General features: G+C 35.2%; 1 protein-coding gene across 2 annotated transcripts in view; it reads right to left on the bottom strand.

The window, feature by feature from the left end:
* The window catches only part of ZNF654 (zinc finger protein 654), a 94,054-nt gene that overhangs the window by 33,178 nt on the left and 34,079 nt on the right, over window positions 1-26,797 (bottom strand). For both annotated transcript variants that reach the window (XM_042955325.1, XM_042955324.1), the window contains exon 3: window positions 4,689-4,770. In XM_042955325.1, coding sequence (XP_042811259.1) covers window positions 4,689-4,770 — 82 coding nt within the window. The remainder of the gene's footprint in view (window positions 1-4,688; window positions 4,771-26,797) is intronic.

Here is a 26,797-nt window from a genome sequence, read left to right as displayed (position 1 = left end):
TTATTTATTCTGGTATTTGTTACAGTGGAGAAATTCATTGCTAGCCTGTTTTTTGGGTTTTTTTTTTTTTTTCCTTTGTGGGAATCCTATTTTACATGAGTCCTGCATTTGTAGGAACTTCCCTTTATCCTAAAAATTGAAGACTATAATAAGATATGGCTGCATGTAACTATGAATTGGAAATACATTTTTAGAGATCTGTTTCTTTCACTGATTTGTTTTTTTTCTGGGGCTAATCTGTTGCTGATCACCTTCACTATACTTTTAATTTAGTAGTTTCATCTCCATACAATATCTTACCTCCATACATTCTCTAGGATGGTCCCTTCTTTACAATTTCACTTCCAGTTTCATGGATGATACCCTGAACTTAACCAAAGAAAGAACAAAACTGATCTCTTCTTTTTTTTAAACTGTCTTATCTTAACCATGTAATTGACGGTAACTGGTATTAACCTCTTTATTCATCTTTACCTAGAATATCTAGAACAAAGAGCTGCTTTACTAATGGGTAAATAGGTCTCTGTTGAATCCTTCAAGTTGAACCAAGAGAGAAGTTTAATTTGTTAGATCAATGACCCATGAAGCAGTAAAGAGAAGCTACAGGTACCACCCCCCTTTTCAAAAATTTCTAACTTCTGGATATTGGGGCAGGTTCCATTTAGTTTGGGTCGTCTCTTCATTTTTTCAGTGGAAGGAATGCTTTCATGAAGAGCCATACATCCCATTTTTAATATTGGTAGCATAGTCACATCAGTATTCCTGTTTTGTGGGCTCTGCTGCACATGTGGTACACTTTCCAGAAGCACCATCAAAAATGAGATCGGCCCCACACCTAAGCCCCACCATCTGGTATTTCTTACAGTCCTCACTGTTATAAGCTGATGGAGGCAGGGGACAGATAACATTTGGAAGGTCTCCCCCTTTCCAGGTCTCTCTCCCCTATTTAATCACATTCAGGTAACCAGGCATTGTTTGGTTCATTGCTCCAGATGGATTCATCCCTGAGTACTTGATATAGAGCCTCATCCTAGTTTCCAACATTCACAAGGAATTTTGTTCTCATATTATTTTTGTCATTTCACTGGGAATCTAATTTTAATTACATTAATGGGTTTTGGAGATCTAGTAGATGAATTCAATTACTAGGCTATGGAAAGCTCATCAGCGAACAGATTCAAAATAATAATGATGAAGTAGGAGCATCATATAAGAAATGTGTCACCTTTTTGTTTTGAGGTAAAGAAGAATTATTGGAAGCCAAAAGTTAAGAAAGCAAACTTTTAGAAGCAGGCAAATGGAACATCTGGCTCTAAGAATGAATTTCCTCTTGGAATAAGGTAGAAAGAAAATTATAGTCAGTCGATAAGAAGATTTACAATTTCTACTTGAGCAGCTCAGGTTTTACGAGATCAGAAATTCATGGAAGAACAGAATAAATTTAAGGGCCAGGTTTTGGTCTTACTGTGAGAACAGAAATCCAGGTAGTATGACTTCAGAGCCCACACCCTGACAGAAAGGATAATTAACTCAAATCCAGCAAAGAATGTTAATCTCTTGCTAATTCAGAGTGTGGTCCAGGGACCAGCTCCTTGGCATCACTTCTGAGCTTGACAGAAATACAGACTCTCAGGCCCCACCCCAGAACTATTGAATCAATATCTGCATTTTAACAAGATTCTCAGGTATCTTAAAAGTATGAGCAGCATTATGTTTGCCATACTTATGGTAGAGGAGAATGAACAAGAACTTAAGCTGGTATGAATCTTTATGAAAGGTGGACAGTAATGAACCACTTGGGGAAATAGAGTTTGCATTAGCAGAAAATCTAAAAACATTTCAAAAGCTGACACTGGGATTATCACTAGACTGTGAGATATGTCGAAGCCTGGGAAATTTACAAAGCTTAGCAAACACAAGGGTTTTGGGGAGTACACATGATGGACTACATGTCAGCCCTTCTTGGGTCCTAAGGGCACAAGGGCACAGGCATGGAAGCACCAAACAGCAGCAGCTCAGTTCAGAAAATGGAGGACAAAATGGGAACAAAAGGTGAAATCTCCTGGGAGGCAGGAGTTACAGGCTCAAGAAAATTCAGAGTAGGAAGGAAGAAAGAAGTAGGAAGAAGCAACAGCAACAGAAGTAGCAGAACGGGCCTAGAGGTTTTAAAACCAAAAGGGAACAAAAGGAGGGGTAGCCTTTAGAATTTAAGCAGGAGCTAGAAAAGGATATAAAACCAAGAACTCTTGGAAACCCTGCTCAAAAGAAAAAAAAAAATTTATCCCTTCAGAGATGTTATGATTTCACACATTTAAAGCATAATTCAAACACTGTGACTCATTTACTCTATAAACACTTCAGCAGTTTCCATTATCAGTGCTCATTTAATACCTCCTTGAGGCATTTCCTAACTACCTGATTTACAACTGAAATCTTCTTCCCCAATAACACCATGCCAGCGCTCCATCTCCCTGGTCTGTTTCATTTTTCTTTTAGTCATTTGTTGCTTTCTAAAATAATCTGAAATGGGGACGCCTGGGTGGCTCATTCCGTTAAGCATCTGACTTCGGCCATCAGGTCGTGATCTCATGGTTCGTGAGTCTGAGGCCCGCATCGGGCTCTGTGTTACAAATCCTGTGTCTCCTTCTCTCTCTGCCCCTCCCCTGCTCACGTTCTATCCCACCCCCACCTCTCTCTCTCTCTCTCAAAAATAGACAAACATTAAAAAAATTTTTTAATAAAATAAAATACTCTGAAATTTACAAAGATTTGATTTATTGTCTTTCTGTCTCTATACCAAAATTAAACTTCACAATAGGACAGTTTTTCTGGTTTTGCTTACTGCTGTTTTTCCCAGAGCCTAGTGCCTAACATATACAGAAGACTCAACACATATCTGCGTAGTAAAAAATTCAAAAATGGATTGCCAAAAACACAGGTATCAAAGGAAAAATGGACTAGAAAATTACAAAGTTTTAAATACTGAATACAAACTTTAATTAAAGTGTAAGCTCCACGATGGGACACCTGGCTGGCTCAGCTGGAAAAGCATGAGGCTCTTTTTTTCTTTTTTTAAGTTTATTTATTTTAGTAATCTCTGCACCCAACATGGGGCTCAAACTCATGACCCCGAGATCAAAATAATATAAGCTCCATGGAAATAGGTAGTTTTACTTCTTTTGCTGATTGTTAAGAATGAATAAAGTAGAATATGTAATATACCTAGTTTCATTGATTCTAAGATGCATTTTTTTTCTTTTTTTGTATTTCTACAACTGTAAAATCAGAATATGTTTTATAGCCAATGCTATCTTAGAATCCAAGTCAGCCTGGTGATGGTCATGCTGTGGTTGTCATTCTGCATCCATGGACATTTAAAGAGCATGAAAACTTATGACTGAGAATAAAATCCACGAGACTAGCAGAGCACTCTTTTTACTTGTGAAGCAAATGGTATGGGGAGGGTGTAGAGCAGTCAATGTAATTTAACAACACTCTGAAGCAGGAGTCAAAGCTGGCTGGTTAAACAGAACCATAAAACCAACTTAAGCTTTTAAAACCCCAGTGCCCATGGCTCTTAGTTCTTTTATCAATTATTTTAGGAAATGCTACTTCATCAACACTTTTGATGCCACTGAAGACAAAAGGGTGTAGAAAAACAGACAGTGAAGACTTGGTGGAAAAACAAATCTAGAGTCAGATTCTGAATGTGAGGAAGTTTTAGATATATGTTAGCCAACTAAGTCTGCTCCTAATTTTCCTATTTTTATGTATGCATTGGAGTGAGAAATCATAAAAATCTATTTTAATTCAGCCTACAAGATCTCTTTCAATAAATATAAAATAAAAATTCTAGGTGAGAGAAAGTATTGCACGACTTTTCTGTTATTAAGCTGACCTCCTTCCCAAAGATGGACAGCCTTTCTTATTAACACACAATAGAAATAAATGTGAGATATGACATCTGAACACCTTACCCCTAGAGGGAGCTCAAAGTACATCTTCCTTTATTCTACCCAGAGAATAATGATGAGATAATGCCAAGGACACATTAGTGAGCCACAATACTAGGAACTGCTTCTTAAGTAAATGGTAAAAAGATCAAATGTTCTTGTGTCTACAGTTGAGGTCTTGGATCTTTGGCATTCCCTTCTGGATTTACTCCCTCCTCTCTTGTAGCATGTGCCAAAAACAAACAAACAAATGAATAAACAAACAAACAAATTACATATCTTGCGAAGGCTATTAAGAAAATAAATGAGAAAATTAGGGTATAGCCAAGGGGAAAAAGTGACATGAGACAGCCTGCTTTTAGGCTAGGCAAGAAGAGTCATTTTTTTTTTTTTTTACTAGGGCTGAGTTCTAGATTGGATATGAAACCAAAGTCTTTATCAATAAAAAGTGTGAGTGTATGTGCAGGATGTGCTTAGGAACCCACAAGGGTGGTAGCAGCAGGCTCTGGTCTAGCAAATATAGAATTGGAAACTTAATTTGAACTGTTTTTAGAAATAGAGCTAAAAGTTAATTTTAAGAACCTTCTTTTTCTGCTGGTATAAGAGGATCCTAAGCATTGCCATCTTAGTAAATATAAAAACTTACAAGCAACAAATAACCAATATACCATTTTTAGGGGGAGAATCAGGCATGTGTTAAATGTAGACAAAATGTGAAGGAGTAAACTGTTTTACCTGGAATGATCCAAGAATATCCTTTAGTGGCTCTTCATAAAACTCATCTCTTCCAAAGAACAGCAGCAACTCAAAGAAGCTCCTAGAAAGATTAAGTAAATGATAATGTTCATTGCTTCTTTAACTGTTTTGCCCCAATTTAAAAGATAAAAGCTATGTAATATCAGTTAGTTTTAAAATAACCAGTTTTGAAAAATTATATTGATATTTAAAACTCATGTTGGGTTTTCAATAAAATTTTAATAGAAGTGTCTTCAAAGAAAATATAAAGAAATATACTTAAGTTCTAGAATTATAGAATGAACAATTTACTCATGCCCACAGAGTTCACAATGCCAAAAAAAGAGAAAAATAAATGCAATGATATATAACTACCAGGTGGCAAAAATGCTGCTACACCTGCCAAGATGATTTAAACTGGGGACATAGTCCAGCTTCATCCTAGTACAATGAGCCCCAGAGAAAATTCAAAATCTAATTTTTTTCAGATGGATATAAGGGATGGATAAAATTGACACAAAAATATAAGAAAATTAGAAGGTCACTGTGAATACTCTCAGCCAACATTTATATTATAGCAATGCCACCAATTAGGTATCTAATAAATGACACGTGGGTTCTCAAACTCTGGGCTTACCTTGACTATCCCACTCCTGACAGACTGCCCCAAATCTGTGGTTCATCTTTTTTAAATAATTGTCTTTGGAAAATACTGTGTCTTTAACAATTCATAATTTCATACAGGAGGAAATATGACTTATTTCCTAATCAATGAGCTGAAAAACTATAAAAATTATTTAGTATTACTTAGCAGTCCTAAAGTAGTACAAATGACAAGCATGTCAAAATCTTTAGATTTTAATTCACCTAGAAGATCCTCAACTAGGAATACCTATAGTTGCATTTTTTAAACACTTTTTGCCTTTAATCCAAATTAATCACTAATAAAGAATGAAGTTTTTAAGATGCAAACTATGAGATAATACACTTTTAAAAATTATATAAAACACTCAAGTATTACACAATATTACAAAGACTCTTCTAAATAACATAATAACCATGCCCCATAAAATTATATTTTATAAAAATTTGATTACTTAAAATTTTTAAATGTCAGCAGACCAAAAACATAAAAACAATCAAAGCAAAATGATACACTGAGAAAGATTCTTTGCTGATTTCCCTTAATTAAAAAGCTTAAACAAGTAATTTTTAAAAAGTTAACAACTGGGTAAGAGAGGGCTACCTCACAGGAAAGAAACACAAGTGGATTTTGTTTTCAAATATGAAAAGATACTCTACTTAATTAAGTAAAAATTTATAAAGATGAAATACCTTTTCTATCATATTTACAAAAGTGAAAATGTTGGTATATTCTATGATAGTTCTGATGTAGAGAAATCGGTTCTGATATCTTGGAGGGATGGTAGGAGGTACTACCTCTTTTAAGGGCAACAGTTATAATCATCAGAAAAATTACAATGTACACATTATCATTTGACTTAGCCAATTCCACCTAGAGGAACTAAATCAGGCAAACATACACACATTAGCTTAAAGACATATATAAGGATATGCATCCGTAGATTATTTGTAACAGCATAAGAAGAGAAACATTATGTCTACCACAGGGGGCTGGGTAAATGAATTCTAATACACCCATACAATGAAATATAATGCAAATTTTAATGAGAATTTTAGTGAGAATACACTTATATCTGTATGAATAGATAAGAAAAAAATTCCAAGATATATTGTTAAGGAAAGATGCAGAAATATATTAATTATATTATCATTTGTGTGAAGGGGGGGGGGTAGAGGGCACATGAATACCAATGCATATTGTCAAAAGTATCTAGAAGGATATGCAACAAACTGGTAAAATCAAATGAGTCCACATAAGTAAAACAGAATTTAGGTGTCAGGAATAAAAATAATTATGTGTCATTATTAACTCTTTTGTAATTCTTAATTTACTATCAATGAATATGGAAAAAGCTCCAACAGTCTACATTTGGACTCCTCTCTATCCCTATTAACAAAGCATTAATTCACATCTATCTCATCTTTAAACTTCTAACAGGTCCTTCCTATCTTCAGTCTTGCTATTATTCCACACTTACTTAAAATCCATGTTCAATATAGCTGCCATTGTTATCGTCCTAAAACACAGAATGATTTGACTACTTTAACAGACTTTACAAATTGCTGTTTGGACTGTACCATTTAAGCAAAGACCTTCAGCTGACACATTTGTTTTGTATGAGTAATTTTTTTTTTTTATTTAGTCAGTTGCTAATATTTAAAAACTGTGCTACTTCAGATTAAATCTAAATTTCTGTGAGCTCTTAAAAAACTAAGAGCCCCAATAACACAGGGTTTGCATCCTTCTATGAGATGGGCATCTACTCTACTGCCTTTAGACAAACCATGAACCTCCTTTCCAACTGGCCAGTCTCCATTCACCTCTCTTATTTCTCCAACATACTAGCTGCTTGACTTACTTATTACTATCATTCCCTTCCTATTCTATATAGGTATTTGAGATCATTAACCTAGAGCAGGAAATACAAATTCCTTACCACAGTGTAAGAACTTTTATGTCTGACTCAAAACTACACTTAACACACATAGCTTTTATCACAAATGTCATGCTCTCCAATCACAGCAAACTTCTCCCCATTCCCTTAACTCCTAGCTTTTAAGGTCTTTGGATTTGTTGCCTCCTCAAGACCTATTTACACAATTTCACCTAGGAATTTGGTCTAAACCACCCTTCCTTCTCTGTAGCTGATTCTGTGCTATTGTAGTATTGTACCTTACACATGTCTCTATTATAACATGTTGAAAGATGGAGGAGGCGTTAGATTTACACTAGGTAGAAGGGGGAGGGACTGCATCATTATGTTGGGTAGATAGTATTGACTGTTAGGGCAATTAATTGTATTGAAAGAGGGAGAGATAACAAAGATTCTTAGTGGAAATAAAATGTGCTCTAGATAGGAATATACAGATGCACATGACCTTGTAGAGAATTCAACAAAATATGCAGAATTATATAATGTCTGAATTATGTGAACAAGAAAGAGGAACCACCATGACAAAAGAGAGATCTACGCATGCCTCACTATCAGCTACCTCAATAACAAGGCCCAACTCCTTGATAATGATATTAAAATGATAAAAACTACATGCAAAGTAATTAAAGAGTAAAAAAAGACAGAACAACATGATCTACCTAGCTCTGCCTTAGATTAAGATTCAGGGAAGTCAATAAGTATTTATGCACTTGCGCAATCACCAGGGGAAAAAATATCTAGATTATATGTGGAAGGAGAAACTTCAGGTTTCAATCCTGTTGTACTTCCTGCTGATCAGTGTAAAGGATCAACAAAAGGTGTAGAGATCAAGTTGTCTAGCCCTCATGGAAGACAACTCTATATGGTAGAGGGTAAATGAGTCCAAAATAAGAACAAAGTAGAACCCCAAAATATATGTAGCAGTCTAGAGCAGGGCTGGCAAACTACTGTCCACAGGCTAAATCTGGCTCAATGATGGCCTGTTGAATAATGCACGATAAGAATAGTTAGCCATATTTAAATTGTTAAAAAAAAAAAAAAAGCTGCAATAACATTTTGTGACAGTTTAAAATTACATGAAATTCAAATATCCTGTCAATAAAAGATATTATTATAAAACAGTCATACTCATCTATTTACATATTGGCTATGGCTGCTTTCACACTACAATGACAGAATTGAGTAGTGGCAACGGAGACCTTATGAGCTAAGCCTGAAATATTTACTATCTGGCCCTTTACTCACCCATGGTCTAGAACCACAGTGTTTCGGTTTCAATCTCAGCTACACTATTTTCTTTTCTTTTCTTTTTTTAAGTTTATTTATTTATTTTGAGAAAGAGCGTGAGTGGGGGAGAGGCAGAAAGAGAGGGAGACAGAATCCCAAGCAGACTCCACATTCAGTGCAGAACCCAACACAGGGCTCAAACTCACGAAACTGTGAAATCGTGACCTGAGCTGAAACCAAGAATCGGACGCATAACCGATGGAGCCACCCAGGCGCCCCTACACTATTTTCTTAATATGTAACCCTGGGGAAGTCACTTAATATCTCTATGCCTCCGTTTATTTAAAATAGAACAGTAATAATAACTACCTCTTGTAAAGCACTTAGAACAATCCCTGGTAGTGCTATAGATGCTTGCTAAAAATACAGTACTATTAATTTTTATTATTAACATTGCCATCAAAATTCCTTCAATAATCTAAAAGGAAACACAAGATCTTCATAGATTTGTTTTTCTCTGCTGTGTACTATGGCAATTGTGTTGAAATATGAGACATCAACTTTTCTTCACTTAAATTATGAAGATTTTTAAGATTTTCTTCACTTAAATTATGAAGATTTTTTTCTTCACTTAAATTATGAAGATTTTCAAAACATTTCTTTCTTGGGGCACCTGAGTGGCTCAGTTGGTTAAGCATCTAAATCTTGGTTTCAGCTCAGGTCGTGATCTCATGGTTTGTGAATTTGAGCCCTGCATCAGGCTCCACGCTGACAATGCAGAGCCTGCTTGGGATTCCTTCTCTAAATAAACAAATAAATAAGCAAACTTTAAAAAAAAAGGAAAAAAAGAGGTTTCTTTCTAAAAATTTATTATTGTATAATGTTTATACTAATTTTGAGTATGTTTAATATCATGTTTAATGTATGTATAATACATATTTAATATTAACAGTCTATATACTAATCGATGTAAAATTAACCCTAGTCCAAGTTATGAGTTACCTAAAGTTCATTTATGTAAATTAAGTTATTCAAAATAGAATTACTTGAACAAAATGATTTATATAAAATATAAATTATTTATAGTGAAACAAATACATGATAAATAACATGCCTTTGAAGTAAAAAAAATTATGCCATATATAATGATACTTATGGGACTTCCACCATTCATCATAGCTTATGAGCTACACAAGCTTGCATAACAAGAGTACTGCTGCAGTCCCTATTTATGAAACAAACTATATTATGTCATCGGGATGCTTGTAAATGAGACCATAATTTCTGATCTATTACAAATGGAAATAAGGTACCACACTTCCTTAAAATAAGACACACATAGTAGATTGTTTGGTAGTTATAACTAGAATCACTATTCTTTTTTGGGTCTCTGTAGCATATAAGTAATTTTCATACTAAAATATAAGAATGTGGATTTTTGTATTTATCCACCATAAGAAAATTCCAATCAAGTATGATGCTTAACCAACCAAATGCAAGAAATCCACTTACTAAATTAGAGTACAATGTAGAGAGAGAAATGAAAAACACAAGCAAGAACTGGAGATACAGGTAATGGAGTATACCTGTCTAACATGTCTAACTGTATTTGCACAAAAAGAGAGAGAAAGGGGGAGGGAGGGAGGGAGGGAGAGAGAAATGAGGCAAAGACAAAAACAAGGAAGAATTTTTCATAATTGATGAAAAAATACCAACCTCAGATCCAGTAAGCCCAAGAAATCCCATAAGGATTAATAAAAATTAAGTCTACACCTAGCTAATCACAGTAAACTATAAAATATCAAATACCAAAAGCAAGGTATAAACAACCACAGAAAAATAAAAGCTGTTTTCAAACACATAGGAGATCACATTAGCAAGAAGGATCTACGATGAGAATTAGTGAATATACAGGCTACAAATTTTGACAGCATGAAGAAATAATCTCATTTGGGCTTTATTATTATTATTAAAAAAAATATATATATATATATATATTTTTAGTTTTATTTTTTAAATAGTTTTAAAACAAACTATATATTTGTTTTATTTATTTAAGTAATCTCTACACCCAACATGGGGCTCAAACTTATGACCCCAAGATGAAGAGGTGCTCACTCTTCTGACTGAGCCAGCCAGGTGCCCCTCATCTGGGCTTTAAAATATAGCAAAAATACATGACATAAATAGCATTTAAGTTGGAAGGAGAAATTTTAGCATTATTGAAGCACCTGGGTGGCTCAGTCAGTTGAGTGTCTGACTCAATTTCAGCTCAGGTCATGATCCCAGGGTTGTGGATCAAGCCCCACGCAGACTCTGAGATTTTCTTTCCCTCTTTCTCTCCCCCCCCTACCCCACTCCCCTACTCTCTCTCTCTCTCTCTCTCTCTCTCTAATTAACAACAACAAAAAAATAGCATTATTATTCCAGTGTCCTTGGATTAGAAGAATGTAAAGAACATATAAAGTACATACTTCAATAAGTTAAGCACTCAATTCTCCTTAAGTAATTAAAAATTTTACATACAGTAAAAGCACTTTCAAGTTTTTCTGGAGGTAGACAAGTTGATTTACAAAGTCGAATATCTAAGAAAAACCATGAAACAGCAGGAGCAATGAAAAGGAACTAGCCAACATTAAAACATTTTGAACCTACATTGAACCAACATTCTATATTGAACCAATATATTCTATATTGAACCAGCATTATACTGGCAGATGAGCAAATAGCCTAATGAAAGGAAAAATCCAAAAATAGACCAACTGCATGTGAAAAGTGTGTATACAACAAAAGCAACATCTCAAATCAGTAGGGGCAAAGTTGACTTCTTCATATTGCATAGCCAAATGTTATATAAAGACAAAATTGATTCACTCCAGCTTCCAAACAAGAAAAAATTCAAAATAGATAAAAAACTTAAATGTAAAAAATTAAGCATTACAAATATCAGGAAAAAAATCCCATATAACTTGGCTATAGATAAATCATTTTTCTTTAGATCATTCTTAACTATAATTCAAGATTCCAAAGCAATAGGGGCACCTGGGTGGCTCATTTGGTTAAGCTTCTGACTTCGGTCAGGTCATGATCTCATGGTTCACAAGTTCGAGCCCTGCATTCGGGTCTGTGCTGACAGCTGAGCCTGGAACCTGCTTCCGATTCTGTGTCCCCCTCTCTCTCTGCCCCTACCTGCTCATTCTCTCTCTCTCTCTCTCTCAAAGATAAACATTAAAAAAAAGTTTAAAAAAAGGTTCTGAAGCAAGAGAGAAATACTGACAAATTTTAATTACATTTTTAAAATGTCTAAAAAACATAAGCAAAATCAAAAGATAAATGAAAAAATAATGGTTTGTAATGATATGCAGAAAAATCTTAAACTTCATTCACAATAAAAAAAAATACATATTAAAACTACACTGAAATGCCATTTCTCTTTAGCAGAAAAATCAAGTTTGATTATACTCAGTTGGTGAGGTCGAAGGTAAACAAGGCCTAATTTTGTGGGTGACAGTGTAAAAGGTGACAAGCTATTATAGAGAGAACTGTGGACTACTTAGCAAATTACATATCTATCCATTCTTTGATAGACTCTAGGAAAGCACCCCAAAATCTACTGGTAAAAATGTAAACAAAAAAATTGTATGCAAAAGGATATTAATTATAGTACTATTTAGAATATGAAAATAATGTAAGCAATCCAAATATCTATCATTAGAAGATATAACTGAATAAATTATGGTACATCTGCACAATAGAATACTATGAGATATAAACAGGAGCTTAAACTAAATCTGTATCACTATGGAGGAATCTCTAAGATATAATACTAAGTTTAAAAAAAAAGTAAAGTATGTATCTGTTCACATAAAAAAGGACATAGGGGTATGGATATATATACCTGTTAGCGGATCTTGTTTTTTCTATCCAACCAACCATTGTTTTTAATAGGCTTAGATTATTTACATGTAATATAATTTTTGATGTGCTTAGATTAGGACCTACTCTCTTAATAGTTGTGTTTTTTTGGGTGTTTTTTAGTTTCTTTTTTCTTTTTTTTTTCTTTTTTTTTTTTTTTTGAGAGAGAGACAAAGAGACAAAATCCCAAACGGGCTCTGTGCTGTCAGCTCAGAGTCTGACACGGGGCTCAATCTCACAATCCACGGATCGTGACCTGAGCTGAAATCAAGAGTGGGATGCTTAAACAACTGAGCCACCCAGGTGCCCCTTAATAAACTGTTTTCTATTGTTCTCTCTGGTTCATTGTTGCCCTTGACCTCTTCTTCTACCTGTTTTTGGACTAAATAATTTTATGATTCTATTTTATCTCTACTTAGGCTTAATATGGCCAGCTCTGTATTCAATGTTTTTGGTGGTTACCCTAGGATTTACAATATATATCTTTAAGAAGTCCCAGCATACCTTCAAATATTATGCTGCTTTAGGTTTACTATAATAATCTTTGTGGTATTCTTGTCATTCATTTTCACTTTAAACCAACATTTCACTACAATATAGTAAAAGCTTGGATTGCAAGTAACTTGTTCTGTGAGTGTTCTACATGACAAGCAAACATTTCTAATAAATTTTAACTTGATAAATGAGCGATGTCTTGCAATACGAGTAGTACGAGTAGTACATGACGCTGAATGTCACACAATAAGCCAATGATTCTCTCTCTCGCTGTGGGATTGTGGGTGATTGTCTCCCATGCTCAGATGCTTAGTCTCAGGCTGTGGTGTCTGGCAGAAATCTGATTTTTCAGAGCACTGGAAGGTGCCCACAACTGGCGCTAGTGTATTTTTTGTCACTTTGAAGTACCTATGGACAGTCCTTTGCTTTTCCATACATGAGTAAGCTTAGGAATGCTTTGCTTCATTCTAGGTCAGGCTGCCTGCAGATATAGACCCTTTCCTCTGCTGCCTTATTGCCAGTTACATTAAATACAGTATATGACAAGAGTTTATTAATACTGTACCATAGTCAACATCCATGTGAGTGTACCCAATGGCCCCCAGGCAGAAAAAGATTCCACTGAGCCAATAAATAGCAGTGATTCCATTAGTGATAGTGAAAGTCGTCCTACACAATAAGCCTCCTCTCTGTCTCCCTCACACCAGCCACGAAGGCTTTCGAAGGTAAATACAGGTTAATTTATTTTTCTTTATATTTTGTATTTTCTTTATTGTTTTATATTACAGTATTATAATCATTTTTATATGAATATATTGGGGTTGTGGAATGAATCATCTGAGTTTCCATTATTATGGGGAAATTTGCTTTGATATACAAGTGCTTTGGATTACAAGCATGTTTCCAGAACAAATTATGCCCACAAGCTAAGGTTTTACTGTACTTGCTTTAGTCTCGGCATTTGGAAAATACGGCCCAAAGGCTGGCTGCCAGTTTTTGTAAAAGTTTTATTGAGACACAGCCACATGCAGTTATTTATGTATTGTCTATGGCTACCTCAGTGCTACAAGAGCACAGTTGCATAGTTAAACCACTCTATAGCCTGTAGGTCTAAAAATACCTGGCCCTTTAGAACAGTGTTTGCCAACCTCTGCTTTAGACAGTTATGTTTCACAGTGATTAAAAATAAGAAAAATTCAATTTTATATTTATCTTCAGTTTTTATCATTTCCAGCTCTCTTCGTTTCTTTGGGTAGATTTTCTGTCTGGCATCCTATTTGTACTATACCTTTTGTAGTTCAGGTCTTCTGAGAATGAATTCTTTCAGCTTTTGTTTCCCTGAAAACATCTTTATTTTTTAATGTTTATTTGTAGAGAAAGAGAGAGTGAGCACAAGCAGGGGAGGGGCAGAAAGGGAGAGACAGAATCCCTAGCAGGCTCTGAGCTGTCAGCACATAGCTCGATGCAGAACTCCATCTCAAGAACCGTGAGATCATGACCTGAGCTGAAATCAAGAGTCAGATGCTTAACAGACTGAGCCATCCAGGAGCCCCCCTGAAAACATTTTTAATTTTCCTTCTTGATTAGAGAGGGTTTATTTTGTTTTGTTTTCTTTAAGCACTTTAAAAATGTCACTTCACTGTGTTCTGACAGGCTTAGTTTCTGAGATTTCTGCTCTATTTCTTATCTTTAGTCTTCTAATTTAGGTTAATGCCTTTTGACTCTGGTAGCCTTCAAAATTTCCTCTCTGATTTTCAGAGTTTGAATGTGATACATCTAGGTGATCTAGATGGCAGGTCAGTGTGTAAGTGTTTGAAATTATCCTACTTGTTGTTCTCTGAGTTTCCTGGATCTCTGGTTGGATGTCTTTCATTAGATTTGAAAATTCATGGCTGTCACTTTATCAGTATTTCTTCAGCCTCAGTTTTCTTCTCCTGGGATTCTAGTAGACATATATTATACAGTTTCACATTTCCCCAAAGGTCTTAAATGCTCTGTTTTCGTGTATTTTTCTCTTTTACTTTTAGTCTGGGTAACTTCTACTGACTTACATTCAAGTTCATTCATTCTTTCCTCAACTGTGTCAACTCTACTTATGTGCCCAACAAAGGCATTCTTCATCTAGTACTATGTTTTTTTTAATTTCCAACATTTCCATTCAATCTTCTTGAAGTGTCCCATCTCTCTGCTGAAATTCTCAATATGTTTAACCATGTTACCCACCTTTTCCACTACAACTTTTATATATGAATTTAGTTCTTCTAATTGATTTGTCTTTTGATAGTACATTTTTTTCCTTGCTTTTTTTTTTAACGTGTCTATAATTTTCAGCTAAAAGCTAGACTTCATGATATACAACAGCAAAGACTGATGTTAATAGTATTTATGCCTGGGATAGCCATGCCTTTTCTTCTGTTACGCCTTTACTAGGGAAATTTAAGTAAATCTAGTCATCAATTAAGTGGGTTTGTGTTATGTTGTTGCTATCATGACCTTCAGTGCACCACCAGCTTTAAATTCCTCTACTGTTAGATTATGATTAGGTTGGAGGCTGGGTTACCAGATACTATTTTAGGTTTGGGAGGCCACATAAGATCTCTGTCACATTTTTAACACCACTATTTAAAAATGCATACTATTCTTAGCTTGGAAGCCATATTTAAAAGGGGGGTGGGGAGGAGCAGCATTTGACCCATAGGCCATAGTTTGCCAACTTCTAAGGTAAAGAATAACCATATCAGGTTAAAAAAGTATATAAAAGACCCAAATTGGGGTTCCTGGGTGACTCGGTTGGTTAGGCGCCTGACTCTTGATCTCAACTCAGGTCTTCATTTCAGGATTGTGAGTTCACTGGGCTCTGTGCTGGGCGTGTAGTCTACTTAAAAAAAAAAAAAAAAAAGACCTAAATAAAACTTTTATAGATCAAAAACTACAGTATGTAAGATGAAAAAATGAACCATCAGTAAACAGTGGGTCCACTGTGGATTCTCTTCAAATGTCATCCCTTAAGAAAACATAATGGTGGTTTCTGAAATAATTTTTGAGGGGCACCTGGCTGGCTAAGTTAGTAAAGCATGCAACTTTTGATCTTGGGGTTGTGAGTTCAAGCCTCATATTGGGTATAGAGATTACTTAAAAATAAAAATCTTTGAAAACATAAAATAATTTTTTAAGGAATTTCCCAATTTTGGTTAAAATTATAAACCCAGGGGTGCCTGAGTGGCTCAGTTGGATAAGCGTCCAACTTTGGCTCAGGTCATGATCTCCCAGTTCATGGGTTGGAGCCCTGCATCAGGCTCTGTGCTGACAGCTCAGAGCCTGGAGCCTGCTTTGGATTCTTTGTCTCCCTCTCTCTCTCTGCCCCTCCCCCGCTCATGCTCTGTCTCTCTTTGTGAAAAATAAACATTAAAAAATTTTAAAAAAATTATAAACCCAAAGATCCAAGAAGCATAAGATCAAGAAACATGAGGGGCTTCTGGGTGGCTCAGTCAGTTGAGTGTCCGACTTCCACTCAGGTCATGATCTCCTGGTTTATGGGTTTGAGCCCCATGTCAGGCTCTGTGCTGACAACTGAGAGCCTGGAGCCTGATTCAGTTTCTATATCTTCCTCGCTCTCTCTGCCCCTCCCCTGCTTATGTGTGTGTGTGCATGTTCTCTCTCTCTCTCTCTCAAAAATAAATTAAAAAACATTAAAAAAAAAAAAAAAAAGAAACATGAGGGAAACTACACAAAGCAAATTACAATCAAATTTCTTAAAACCAGGAATAAACTTCAAAAGATACCAATAAGAAAATGGAAAGACAGGCCACAGAATGGGAGGAAGTATTTACTAATCACTTATCTGATAAAGAATGTATAAACAGAATATATAAAAAAGTCTTACAACTGAATAAGGCAAACAAACCAACTAACAAGTGGGCAGAAGATTTAAAGACTAGACACTTTGCCAAAGAAGATATCCAATAGCAAGTAAGTACACAAAAAGATGGCTGCCATCAACAGCACTGAGGAAATGCAAATTAAAACCAAACTGAGATACCACCATACAGTTACTAGAATGGTTATTATGAAAAATAAAATAGTAATGAAAACAAATACTAAATAATAATCTTAATGAAGATGTGGAGCAGCGGAAAGCCCCTTAGACAGCTTGTTAGAATTTCAAATGGTAGAGTCACTTTGGACACAGTTCAGCAGTTCTAGGTTAAAAAATGTTAACTATAACTTATAACATCTAGCAATTCTATTCCTAGGTAGCTACTCAAGAGAAATAAAAACATCTGTCCACACAAGATTTATACACAAATATTCATGGCCCAAAACTGGAAACAGTCTAAATATCCATCAATTGCCGAACACATAAACAAAATGTACTATATACCCATACAATGGAATACTATTCAGGATAAAAAGGAATGATCTACTCATAAGTGCCACAACATGGATGAACCCCAAAAACATTACTCTACATGAAAGAAATCATATGTAAAAGTTTACACATTGTGTCATATTGTTTGTATGAAATGTCCAGAAATAACAACTCTATTGAGATACAAAATAGATCAGGGGTTGCCTTGGGCTGAGGAGGGACTGGGAATTGACCGAAAATGAACACGGGGGGGGGGGGGGGGGGGGGAAGCTTTCTGGTACGATGATAATGTAAAACTAGGCTGTGATGACAGATGCACAACTCTAAATTTACTAAACGTTATCAATTAAACACTTACAAAGCATGAATTCAATAATATGAAAATTATACCCCAATAAAGCTATTAATTAAAAAAAAGAGAACTAGGGCACCTGGGTGTCTCAATCAGTTAAGCACCCAACTCTGGATTTTGGCTCAGGTCATGATCTCACGGTTTGTGAGATCGAGCCCTATGTTAGGCTCTGCATTGACAGCACAGATCCTGTTTGAGATTGTGTCTCTCCCTCTCTCTCTGCCCCACCCCTGCTCATGCTCTCTCTCTCAAAATAAATGAACATTTAAATGCCCCTCCCCCACTCGCACAGGGTGCTCTCTCTCAAAAAACTAAACAATAATAAATTTCTAAAAAGAGAACTAGAAATGGATAAGGAGTGAGGATGTATAGACAAAACAAGATTGATGATATGTTGATAATTATTGGAGCTGATGATAGGTAAGGGCAGTTCATTATAATATTCCTTCTACTTTTGAATAGGTTTGAAAATTGTCAATAATTTTTTTAAAAAACACAAGTATTGACAAAGGTGTAGGCAAACAGGTACTCTTACACTGCTGGCAGTATTGTAAATTGGATCAACCTTTACAGAAGAAACTTATCTACCAAAATAACAAATGTCAAATTCATTTATCTAGCAATTCTCCTAAGATACATCTACAGTATACAAATATCCTTGTACAAGGTTGCTGGGTGGCTCGGTTTGTTAAGTGTCTGTTGATTTTAGCTCAGATCATGATCTCATGGTTCCTAAGTTCAAGCCCTGAGTTGAGCTCTGCACTGACAAGTGTGGAGCCTGCTTGGGAGTTGCTCTCTGCCCCTCCCCCACTTGTTCTCTCTAAATAAATAAATAAATAAATAAATAAGCCAACAAACCTACATTAAAAATATGTATGTATATCCTTGTACATATTCCAAGGACCACTCTTACATGGCATTTCATTAAAGTGTTGTTGATAACGGTAATAGATTGGAACAAAAAGTAAATACCCATTGTAGAGTATTGGTTAATTAAATTAAATTTTTATATATCCGTAAGACTGAAATGCTCTGCAGCCACTTTAATGGCTGATGAAGCCCTTTCTATGTTAATGGGGAAAGATATCCAAGTGAAAAAAGGAAGTACAGAACAGTGTATGTACTATACTAAAATTTTTGTAAAATGGAGGAAAAGGTAATCAATTTTTTTCTTGTATATGCATAAAATATCTTTTGTAAGGCAACCCAAAAAAATAATTACATTGATTGCCTATAGAAATGGAAACACAAATTGCAAAATATATCACCATACTTTTTGTATATCCACCATACTTTTTGAATTTTGAACCATAAACATGTATTACCTAGTCAAAACTTAAATTACAAAAAAAGGGGGCAAAAAGGTGATAAAAGGAAATTCTTTTTTTTTTTTTTAACTGTTGATTCATTTTTTGGGAAAGAGAGCATAGGCAGGGGAGGGGCAGAAAGAGATGGGGACAGAGGATCCGAAGCGGGCCCAAACCAGGGTTTGAACTCACAAACCATGAGATCATGGCCTGAGCCGAAGTGGGATGCCCAACCTACTGAGCCACTCAGGTACCCCAATAAAAGGAAATTCTTAAAGGCAGCCTCCCAAAAGGGCACATTAGATACAGGGCCACAAAAATAAGATCAGGGGTGGGGAGGGAGCAAACCAGAAAACAGGGGATGGACATCTTTAAAGTACTGAGGAAGGGGGAAAAAACCCTGTTAACCTACAATTCAATAATCAGGTGTTTTTGTTTTTGATTTTTTTTTTTTTTTTCAAAAACAGGTCTCTGTCACTTACACAGAAGCTAATTAGCTTCTAATTAGCTAATTGGCTTCTAGTTAGGTTTGGCCAAAGAGGGGAAATGGTGGCAAAATGAAAGACAGGTGAAAGGCAACATTGAGAAGTCTTTATCCCCTGCCCTTCTTCTTCTGGGTCATTTTCAGCAGTAATTACATCTCTTCCAAGGTCCCCTCTCATACAGGTCAGTGGTTCTTCCCCTTATCAACCATCTTTAGTCTCTGGACTCTAATAATACCTCCTTCTTCCCTTGTCCTTCCATTTCTAGGGCTAATAGCAACCTGGGTTGCTATAACCAAGTTTGGGTTCACCATCCTCTCCTCATCTATTCCTCAGATCTTCTAAAAACATTTTAAGTGGTACTAGAAGTTACATTCCTTCTACTAAATTATCTAGCATGACTTACATTTCCCTAACTCGATCTTGATTGAAACGACCTATATTATACTAATCAAAAAGAAGGTAAAAAAAAAAAAAAAGTAAAAAAAGGAAACAAATATGCATTTGAGGACTATTCCCTACAAGATGAGCAAGAAATTATTTTCTATCCCCCTAACCCTGTTACAGAATTAGAATGGAAAACTTATTCAGTATATCGTAGCTTGAGAAAACTATAATAGCCTAGAGCCAATAGAAGTCACATATTTACAATATTATTAAATATTAAAAAACATATATTTGTCTTGGTAACTGGATCCTGGGGAAAGTTTTGCTACTGAGATATAATTGACATATAACATTGCCTTAGTTTCAGGTATACAATATAATATGATATTTGTATATATTACAAAATGACCACCACCACAAGTCTAATTAACATTCATAACCACACATGGTCACAATTTTTTTTCTTGTGAACATTCAAGGTGTACACTCTTAGTAACTTTCAAATATACATTATTAATTACAGTCACCATGCTGTACATTACATTCCAATGATCTATTTATATAAAAAAAATTTTTTTAGTGTTTTATTTTGGAGACAGAGAGAGACAGAGCATGAGTGGGGGGAGGGGCAGAGAGAGAAAGGGAGATACAGAATCCAAAGCAGGCTCCAGGCTCTGAGCTGTCAGCACAGTTTGTACCTTTTGACCATCTTCATCAACTTGGCCCAACCCCCAATGCCCACCTATGACAACCACCAACCTGTTCTCTGTATCTATGGGTTAGGATTTGTTTTGTTTTAAATTCCACATATAAATGAGATCATATGATATTTGTCTTTTTCTAACTTCTTTCACTTAAACATAATGCCTTCAAGGTCCATCCATGTTGTCACAAATAACACGACACCTTCTGTTTTGTGGTACATTTATATATGTATATATCTCACATTTTCTTTACCCATCCATCCATTAATGGGCACTGAGGTTCCTTCTTGGCTACTGTAAATATACTACAATGAATATAGGGGTACCGATCTTTTCAAGTTAGTAGGTTTGTTTTCTTTGGATAAATACTCAGAAGAATTATTGAATCATACAGTAGTTCTACTTTTAATTCTTTGAGAGTGATCCACACTGTTTTGCATTGTGGCTATAACAATTTACATTCCCACCAACAGAGCACCAGGGTTTTCTCACATCCTTGCCAACACTTTATCTCTTGTATTTTTGATAATAGCCACTCTGACAGGTGTGAGGTGATAACTCACGGTCATTTGATTTGCATTTCCCTGAGGATTAGTGATGTTGAGCATCTTTTCAAGTACCTGTTAGCCAACTGTAGGTCTTCTTTGGGAAAATGTCTATGCAGATCCTCTGCCCATTTTTTAATTAGACTGTTTTTTTCCTGTTGAGTTATAGGAGTTCTTTTTATATTTGGGATATTAACCCTCTCATCAGCTACATGATTTGCAAATATTTTCTCCTATCTGGTAGGCTGCTTTTTCATCTTGTTGATGGCTTCTTTTGCTGTGCAGAAGCTTTTTAGTCTGATGTAGTGCCCCTTGTTTATTGTGCTTTTGTTGCCTTTGCTTTTGGTGTCAAAGACTGATGTCATGGAGCTTATCATCTAGGTTTTCTTCTAGGAGTTTTTGGTTTTAGGTCTTATTGTTCAAGTTTTCATCTGTTTTGAGTTGATTTTTGTGTACAGTGTAAGACAGTGGTCCAGTTCCATTCCTTTGCATGTGGCTGTCCAGTTTTCCCAGCACCATTTATTGAAGAGACTGTCCATTCCCCAATATATATTCTTGGCTCCAGTAAATTAACTGACCATATATGTATGGATTTATTTCTGGGCTCTCTATTCTCTATTAATCTATGCATCTGTTTTTATGCCAATGCCATATTGTTTTGATTACTACAGCTTTGTAATATAGTTTGAAATCAGGTCACATGATGCCTCCAGCTTTGTTCTTCCTTGTCAAGATTGCCTTAGCTATTTGGAATCTTTCATGGTTCCACTGAAATCTTATGAATTATTTTGTTCTATTTCTGGGAAAAATGCTATTGGATTTTTGATAGAGATTGCACTGAATCTGCAGATTGCTTTGGGTGGTATAGGTATTTTAACATTAATTCTTCTAAACCATGAGCATTGAATATCTTTCCATTTATTTGTGTCTTCTTCAATTTCTTTCAATAATGCCATATAGTTTTCAGAGTACAGGTCTTTCACCTCCTTGGTGAAATTTATTTCTAGATATTTTATTCTTTTTGATACAGTTGTAAATAGAACTGCTTTCTTAATTTCTCTGACAGTTCATTATTAGCATAAAGAAATGCAACATTTTTGTACATTGATTTTGTATCTGGCAACTTTATTGACTTTTTAAGTTAGTTCTAATAGCTTCTTGGTGGAATCTTTATAGTTTCCTATACGTAATATCATGTCATCTGCCAGTAGAGAGAGTTTTACTTCTTTTCTGATTGGGAGGACTTTTCTTTTCTTCTCTTCTTTTCCTTTTTTTCTCCCCATGATTGCTCTAGCTAGGACTTCCACTACTATGTGAATAAAAGTGGCAAGAATGGGAATCCTTGTCTTATTCCTGCTCTTAGAGGGAAAGCTTTCAGCTTTTCACCACTGAGTATGAGTTAGCTATGGGTTTGTCATATATGGCCTTTATGATGTTGATATACATTCCCTCTATATCTACTTTGTTGAGAGGTTTTGTTTTTTTTTTATCGTAAATGGATGTTAAATTTTCTTAAATGATTTTCTCCATCTATTGAGAGAATCATATGATTTTTATCCTTTGTTAATGCAGTGTATCACATTGATTGATTTGTGAATGCTGAACCATCCTTGCATCCCTGGAAAAAAATCCCACTTGATTAGTGTATGATCCTTTCAATATGCTGTTGTATTTAGTTTGCTAATATTTTGTTGAGTATTTTTGCATCTATGCTCCTCAGAGATACTGACCTTTAGTTTTTCTTTTGTTCTTCTTGTAATTGATTTCTATTTTCATACCACTGTGGTCAGAAAAGATGCTTAATATTATTTCAATCTTCTTAAATTTATTAACATTTTTTTGTGGCATAATAAATGATCTATCCTGTGCACTTGACAAGAATGTACTTTTGGATGGAATACTCTATATCTCTGGTTAGTCCATCAGGTCTAATGTGTTGTTTAAGGCCAGTGTTTCCTTATTTTTTTGTCTGCATGATCTAACCATTGATGAAAATGGGGTATTAAATTCCCTACTATTCCTATATTGCTGTCTATTTATCTCTTTAGGCTTCTTAACATTTGCTTTATGTAAGTTAGGTCCATGTAAGGGAATATTTTTTAAGATTTCTGTATAAGGAGCAATGAGCAAAATTTTGTCACCTTTTTAACAATTTCAGAAGCATTTCGTTTTGTTTTTGTTTTTTTCTTTTTCTTGTTTTATTCCACAATGAAAGCTGACAGTATGGCATTGTGGTCCAGTTTTATGAACCAAAGCTACTGGGAGGAAGGAAGGAGAAGTTACGAGGTTCAGATCTGTAGTTTTCAGGAATCTGGCTTAGCACAAAATTATGACATTAAAATTCAGAAAAATTCAAACATGTATTTACACCATAATGACTATACACATCTTCTTCTAAAGAATAATCTTCCTAATAGCAGTGGAAATAATAACAGCTTTTAGTCTACTGTTTTTTCTCTAGTTTCTGTATATCTACACTGACCAAGAGAATTATCAAGTTTTCCTTCATTTATAATAAAAAAGCAAGGAAATACTATTTTATAAAACTATGCATGTATATATGTCTAGATTCTGATATTTACTAACATGGATGGGCATAGAGTATGTCATCACCTGATCACATTTCATCTCTGCCAACACAAATGTATCAGTTAATAATCTCTATCTCTTTGCCAATAAAATGACTATTTAATGCCAATAAAATGCAGTCTCAACTGCTTCACCTCGAAATTAACAAATGGAGCAATAAAGACCAAATTTATAAGAAAAAAGATTCGAGTCACTACGAGCATAAGCACCCAATCAAATGCTGAGTTTCTAAACATGGCCAATATAAACAAATGCATGCAGGTCTGTCTAATGTTGACAACAAATCCTGAAAATAAAATATTCCAATGTAATGGTAAAGAAAAACAAAGCAGTGTTCAGGGAATTTGGCATGGGATTTATTTTAAGACCACCAATTTCCTTGAAAAGGAAGCCATTTCCTTTTTTTTTTTTTTTTTTTTTTTTTTTTTAATTAACTTTTTTAAGCAGGCTCCATGCCCAATGTGGGACTTGAACTCACAACCTTGAGATCAAGGGTCACATACTCTACCAACTGGGCCAGTCAGGAGCCCTGGGAATCATTTTTTTTTTTTTTTTTTTACAGAGAGGAAACAAAGAAATAGCAGGCTAGACAGCCTAGATTTCTCTATAAAATAAATGAAATTAACTGCCACAAGTGATTAAGGTTTTGAATAAGTAATGATCAAAATAATTAAAAAGCCAAGAAGCAATGAAAGTGCTATATGCTGCAGAGAAAGGATACATGGATTGGGGCCTTTAAGACAAACACCTTTTGTGGGACCTGGCCCTGCCCAAAAAATGGCCCTTTATAATTATCCTTTCTTCCTTTAATTTCTAGGCTATTTCCTAAGTTAGTTGAAGCCTAGACCTAAGTTATAAATACAATCAAATAAAACTTGGCTGAATAGAGACCGAAATTAGGCACAAATTCTGTGATTGAAAGACAGTCCATTATGGCAACATAAACAAAAAGGGTTACTGATCTATCATCACATGTGTGGCCTAACACATGAATGTCTAGCCACTCTAAATAAAATGCTGATTATACCCACTTAATTCCATCAAAGAAAAGGCCTTTTGGTCTTCTCTCCCAGGCAACTTGGCGTATTAGGGTATACATTTGTAGTGTTTGCCACTACACATAATAAATGCTACCAGCTGAACTACTTCCCTCTCCAGAGAACCATACGGATCTTTGTGGACCTAATGGCTGCCGGGCAAATACATACTGTCCATCACTGAACCCTGCATGGAATGCTAAAGTCTATGAACATTTACTTTCTGTTGGGGTAAAAGGAGGCTGGGAAGGCAGCATTAAAGTCTGCTTTTATTTTATATGAAACGAGTAAAGTGTTCTCTGCCTGAAGATCCACTTAGTTTCAGTGTGTTGGGCTTTGTTCTACCTGTAAAACAGGAATGAGTGTCTAATCAATCTAAAACAGTAAAACAAGAGGAAAAAATAGCAAGTCACCTCGGCTTCTCAGGCCTCAATTTTCTTATGTATAAAAGAGATTTTATCTGAGGTCCTTTTTAGTGCAAACATATACATATACATGCAGCAAAACCATTTCTTTAGAAAATGCAGCTTACAAAAAGAATCAACCTAGGTAAAATCATAGTCAGTCAATTTAAGACAATTCTCTATAGGACTATATTCATTTCCACAAAATTAAAAAAAAAAAAAAACAACAACAACAACAAAAAACCTCAGGTATGAATAAAAACAGAATCCACTTTCCTTCCTGTAAAGAACACCTTCACAAAACTAGTTTTTAGAGTCTCCCAGTCTATAGAAGGCACATCTTCACAAAGTGGAACAGATTTTTATGAGGGTGGACATATAGACCAGAGAGCACGGACACGGAATATAGTAATTTATATGTTTAACATTTATTTCATATATATGTATGTGTGTGTGCCTCACACACACATAAAATAAAATCTTGTAGATATTACTTGTTAATTCTTTAGCTTGTCTCTAATTTTTTAGTGTGTCTAGTGAATACAAAATTTTAAATACATGATATATATCATAAATAAGAATTCAACAAACAGATATGAATTATAATGAAATCCATTAAACATCCTGATATCCTGTCCAGTCACCTTGAACATTCTATTTGCCATCCCTGGGAGGCTCTTCTGCTCCATTGTCTAATTTATTACTATCATTTGTTCAGAGCTCAGCTCAAGTATTAGTTCACCCAGCAAACTTTCCCTGGCTTCTCAGACCAAGTCAAGTCCCCTGTTATAATCTCTCATTGTACCCTGTAATTCTTTCATAATTATTGTATAATAATATTATGACTGCTTGTTTAAGATTTTTTTAGTTCCAGGGGTGCCTGGGTGGCTCAGTCGGTTAAACATCCGACTTCGGCTCAGGTCATGATCTCACGGTTTGTGAGTTCGAGTCCCACATTGGGCTCTGTGCTGACAGCTTGGAGCCTGGAGCCTGCTTCAGATTCTCTGTCTCCCTCTCTCTGGCCTTCCCCTGCTCGCACTCTGTCTCCATATCAAAAATAAATAAACGTTAAAAAAACTTAAAAAGTATATATTTTTTTCTTTTTTTTTTCAGTTCTGTAAGGTCTTTGAGATCAAGGACTTATCTTATTTTCTATTTTAGCCTAGAACCAAGCACAGAGATTTACAGAAAGAATAAATGAATAATTATGGAATAATTATTAGAAGAATTTTCTGGTTTACATATTTCTTTAAATAAAATAGAGGGGCACCTGGGTGGCTCAGTTGGTTAAACATCCAACTTCGGCTCAGGCCATGATCTCTCAGCGTGCGAGCTGGAGCCCCACGTCAGACTCTGTGCTGACAGCTCAGAGCCTGGAACCTGATTCAGATTCTGTCTCCCTCTCTCTCTGCCCCTCCCCACTCATGCTCTGTCTCTCTCTCTCAAAAATAAATAAAACATTAAAAAAAAAAAAGAACACTGTTACAGACTTGCTATTCTTTTAATAGTCACCATGTTGTTATTTCCTCATTTTTCTTCTGTTATTAAAAATACAATTAACTTTTCTGTTAAATTCAAATAATGCAGAAAGTTTTCCTTATAAGGAACATTACTCTTTGACAATTTGTTAAGATAGTTTGCTTTCTTTTACCTAGCACTGTCCATCTAAGATTTGCTTCTGCTTATTAATATTTTTTTTCATTAGCAGTAATAAAAA

The sequence above is a fragment of the Panthera leo genome, chromosome C2 (assembly GCF_018350215.1).
Source record: "Panthera leo isolate Ple1 chromosome C2, P.leo_Ple1_pat1.1, whole genome shotgun sequence".
Classification (NCBI taxonomy): Eukaryota; Metazoa; Chordata; class Mammalia; order Carnivora; family Felidae; genus Panthera; species Panthera leo.
This window is presented reverse-complemented; position numbering and strand designations above follow the sequence as displayed.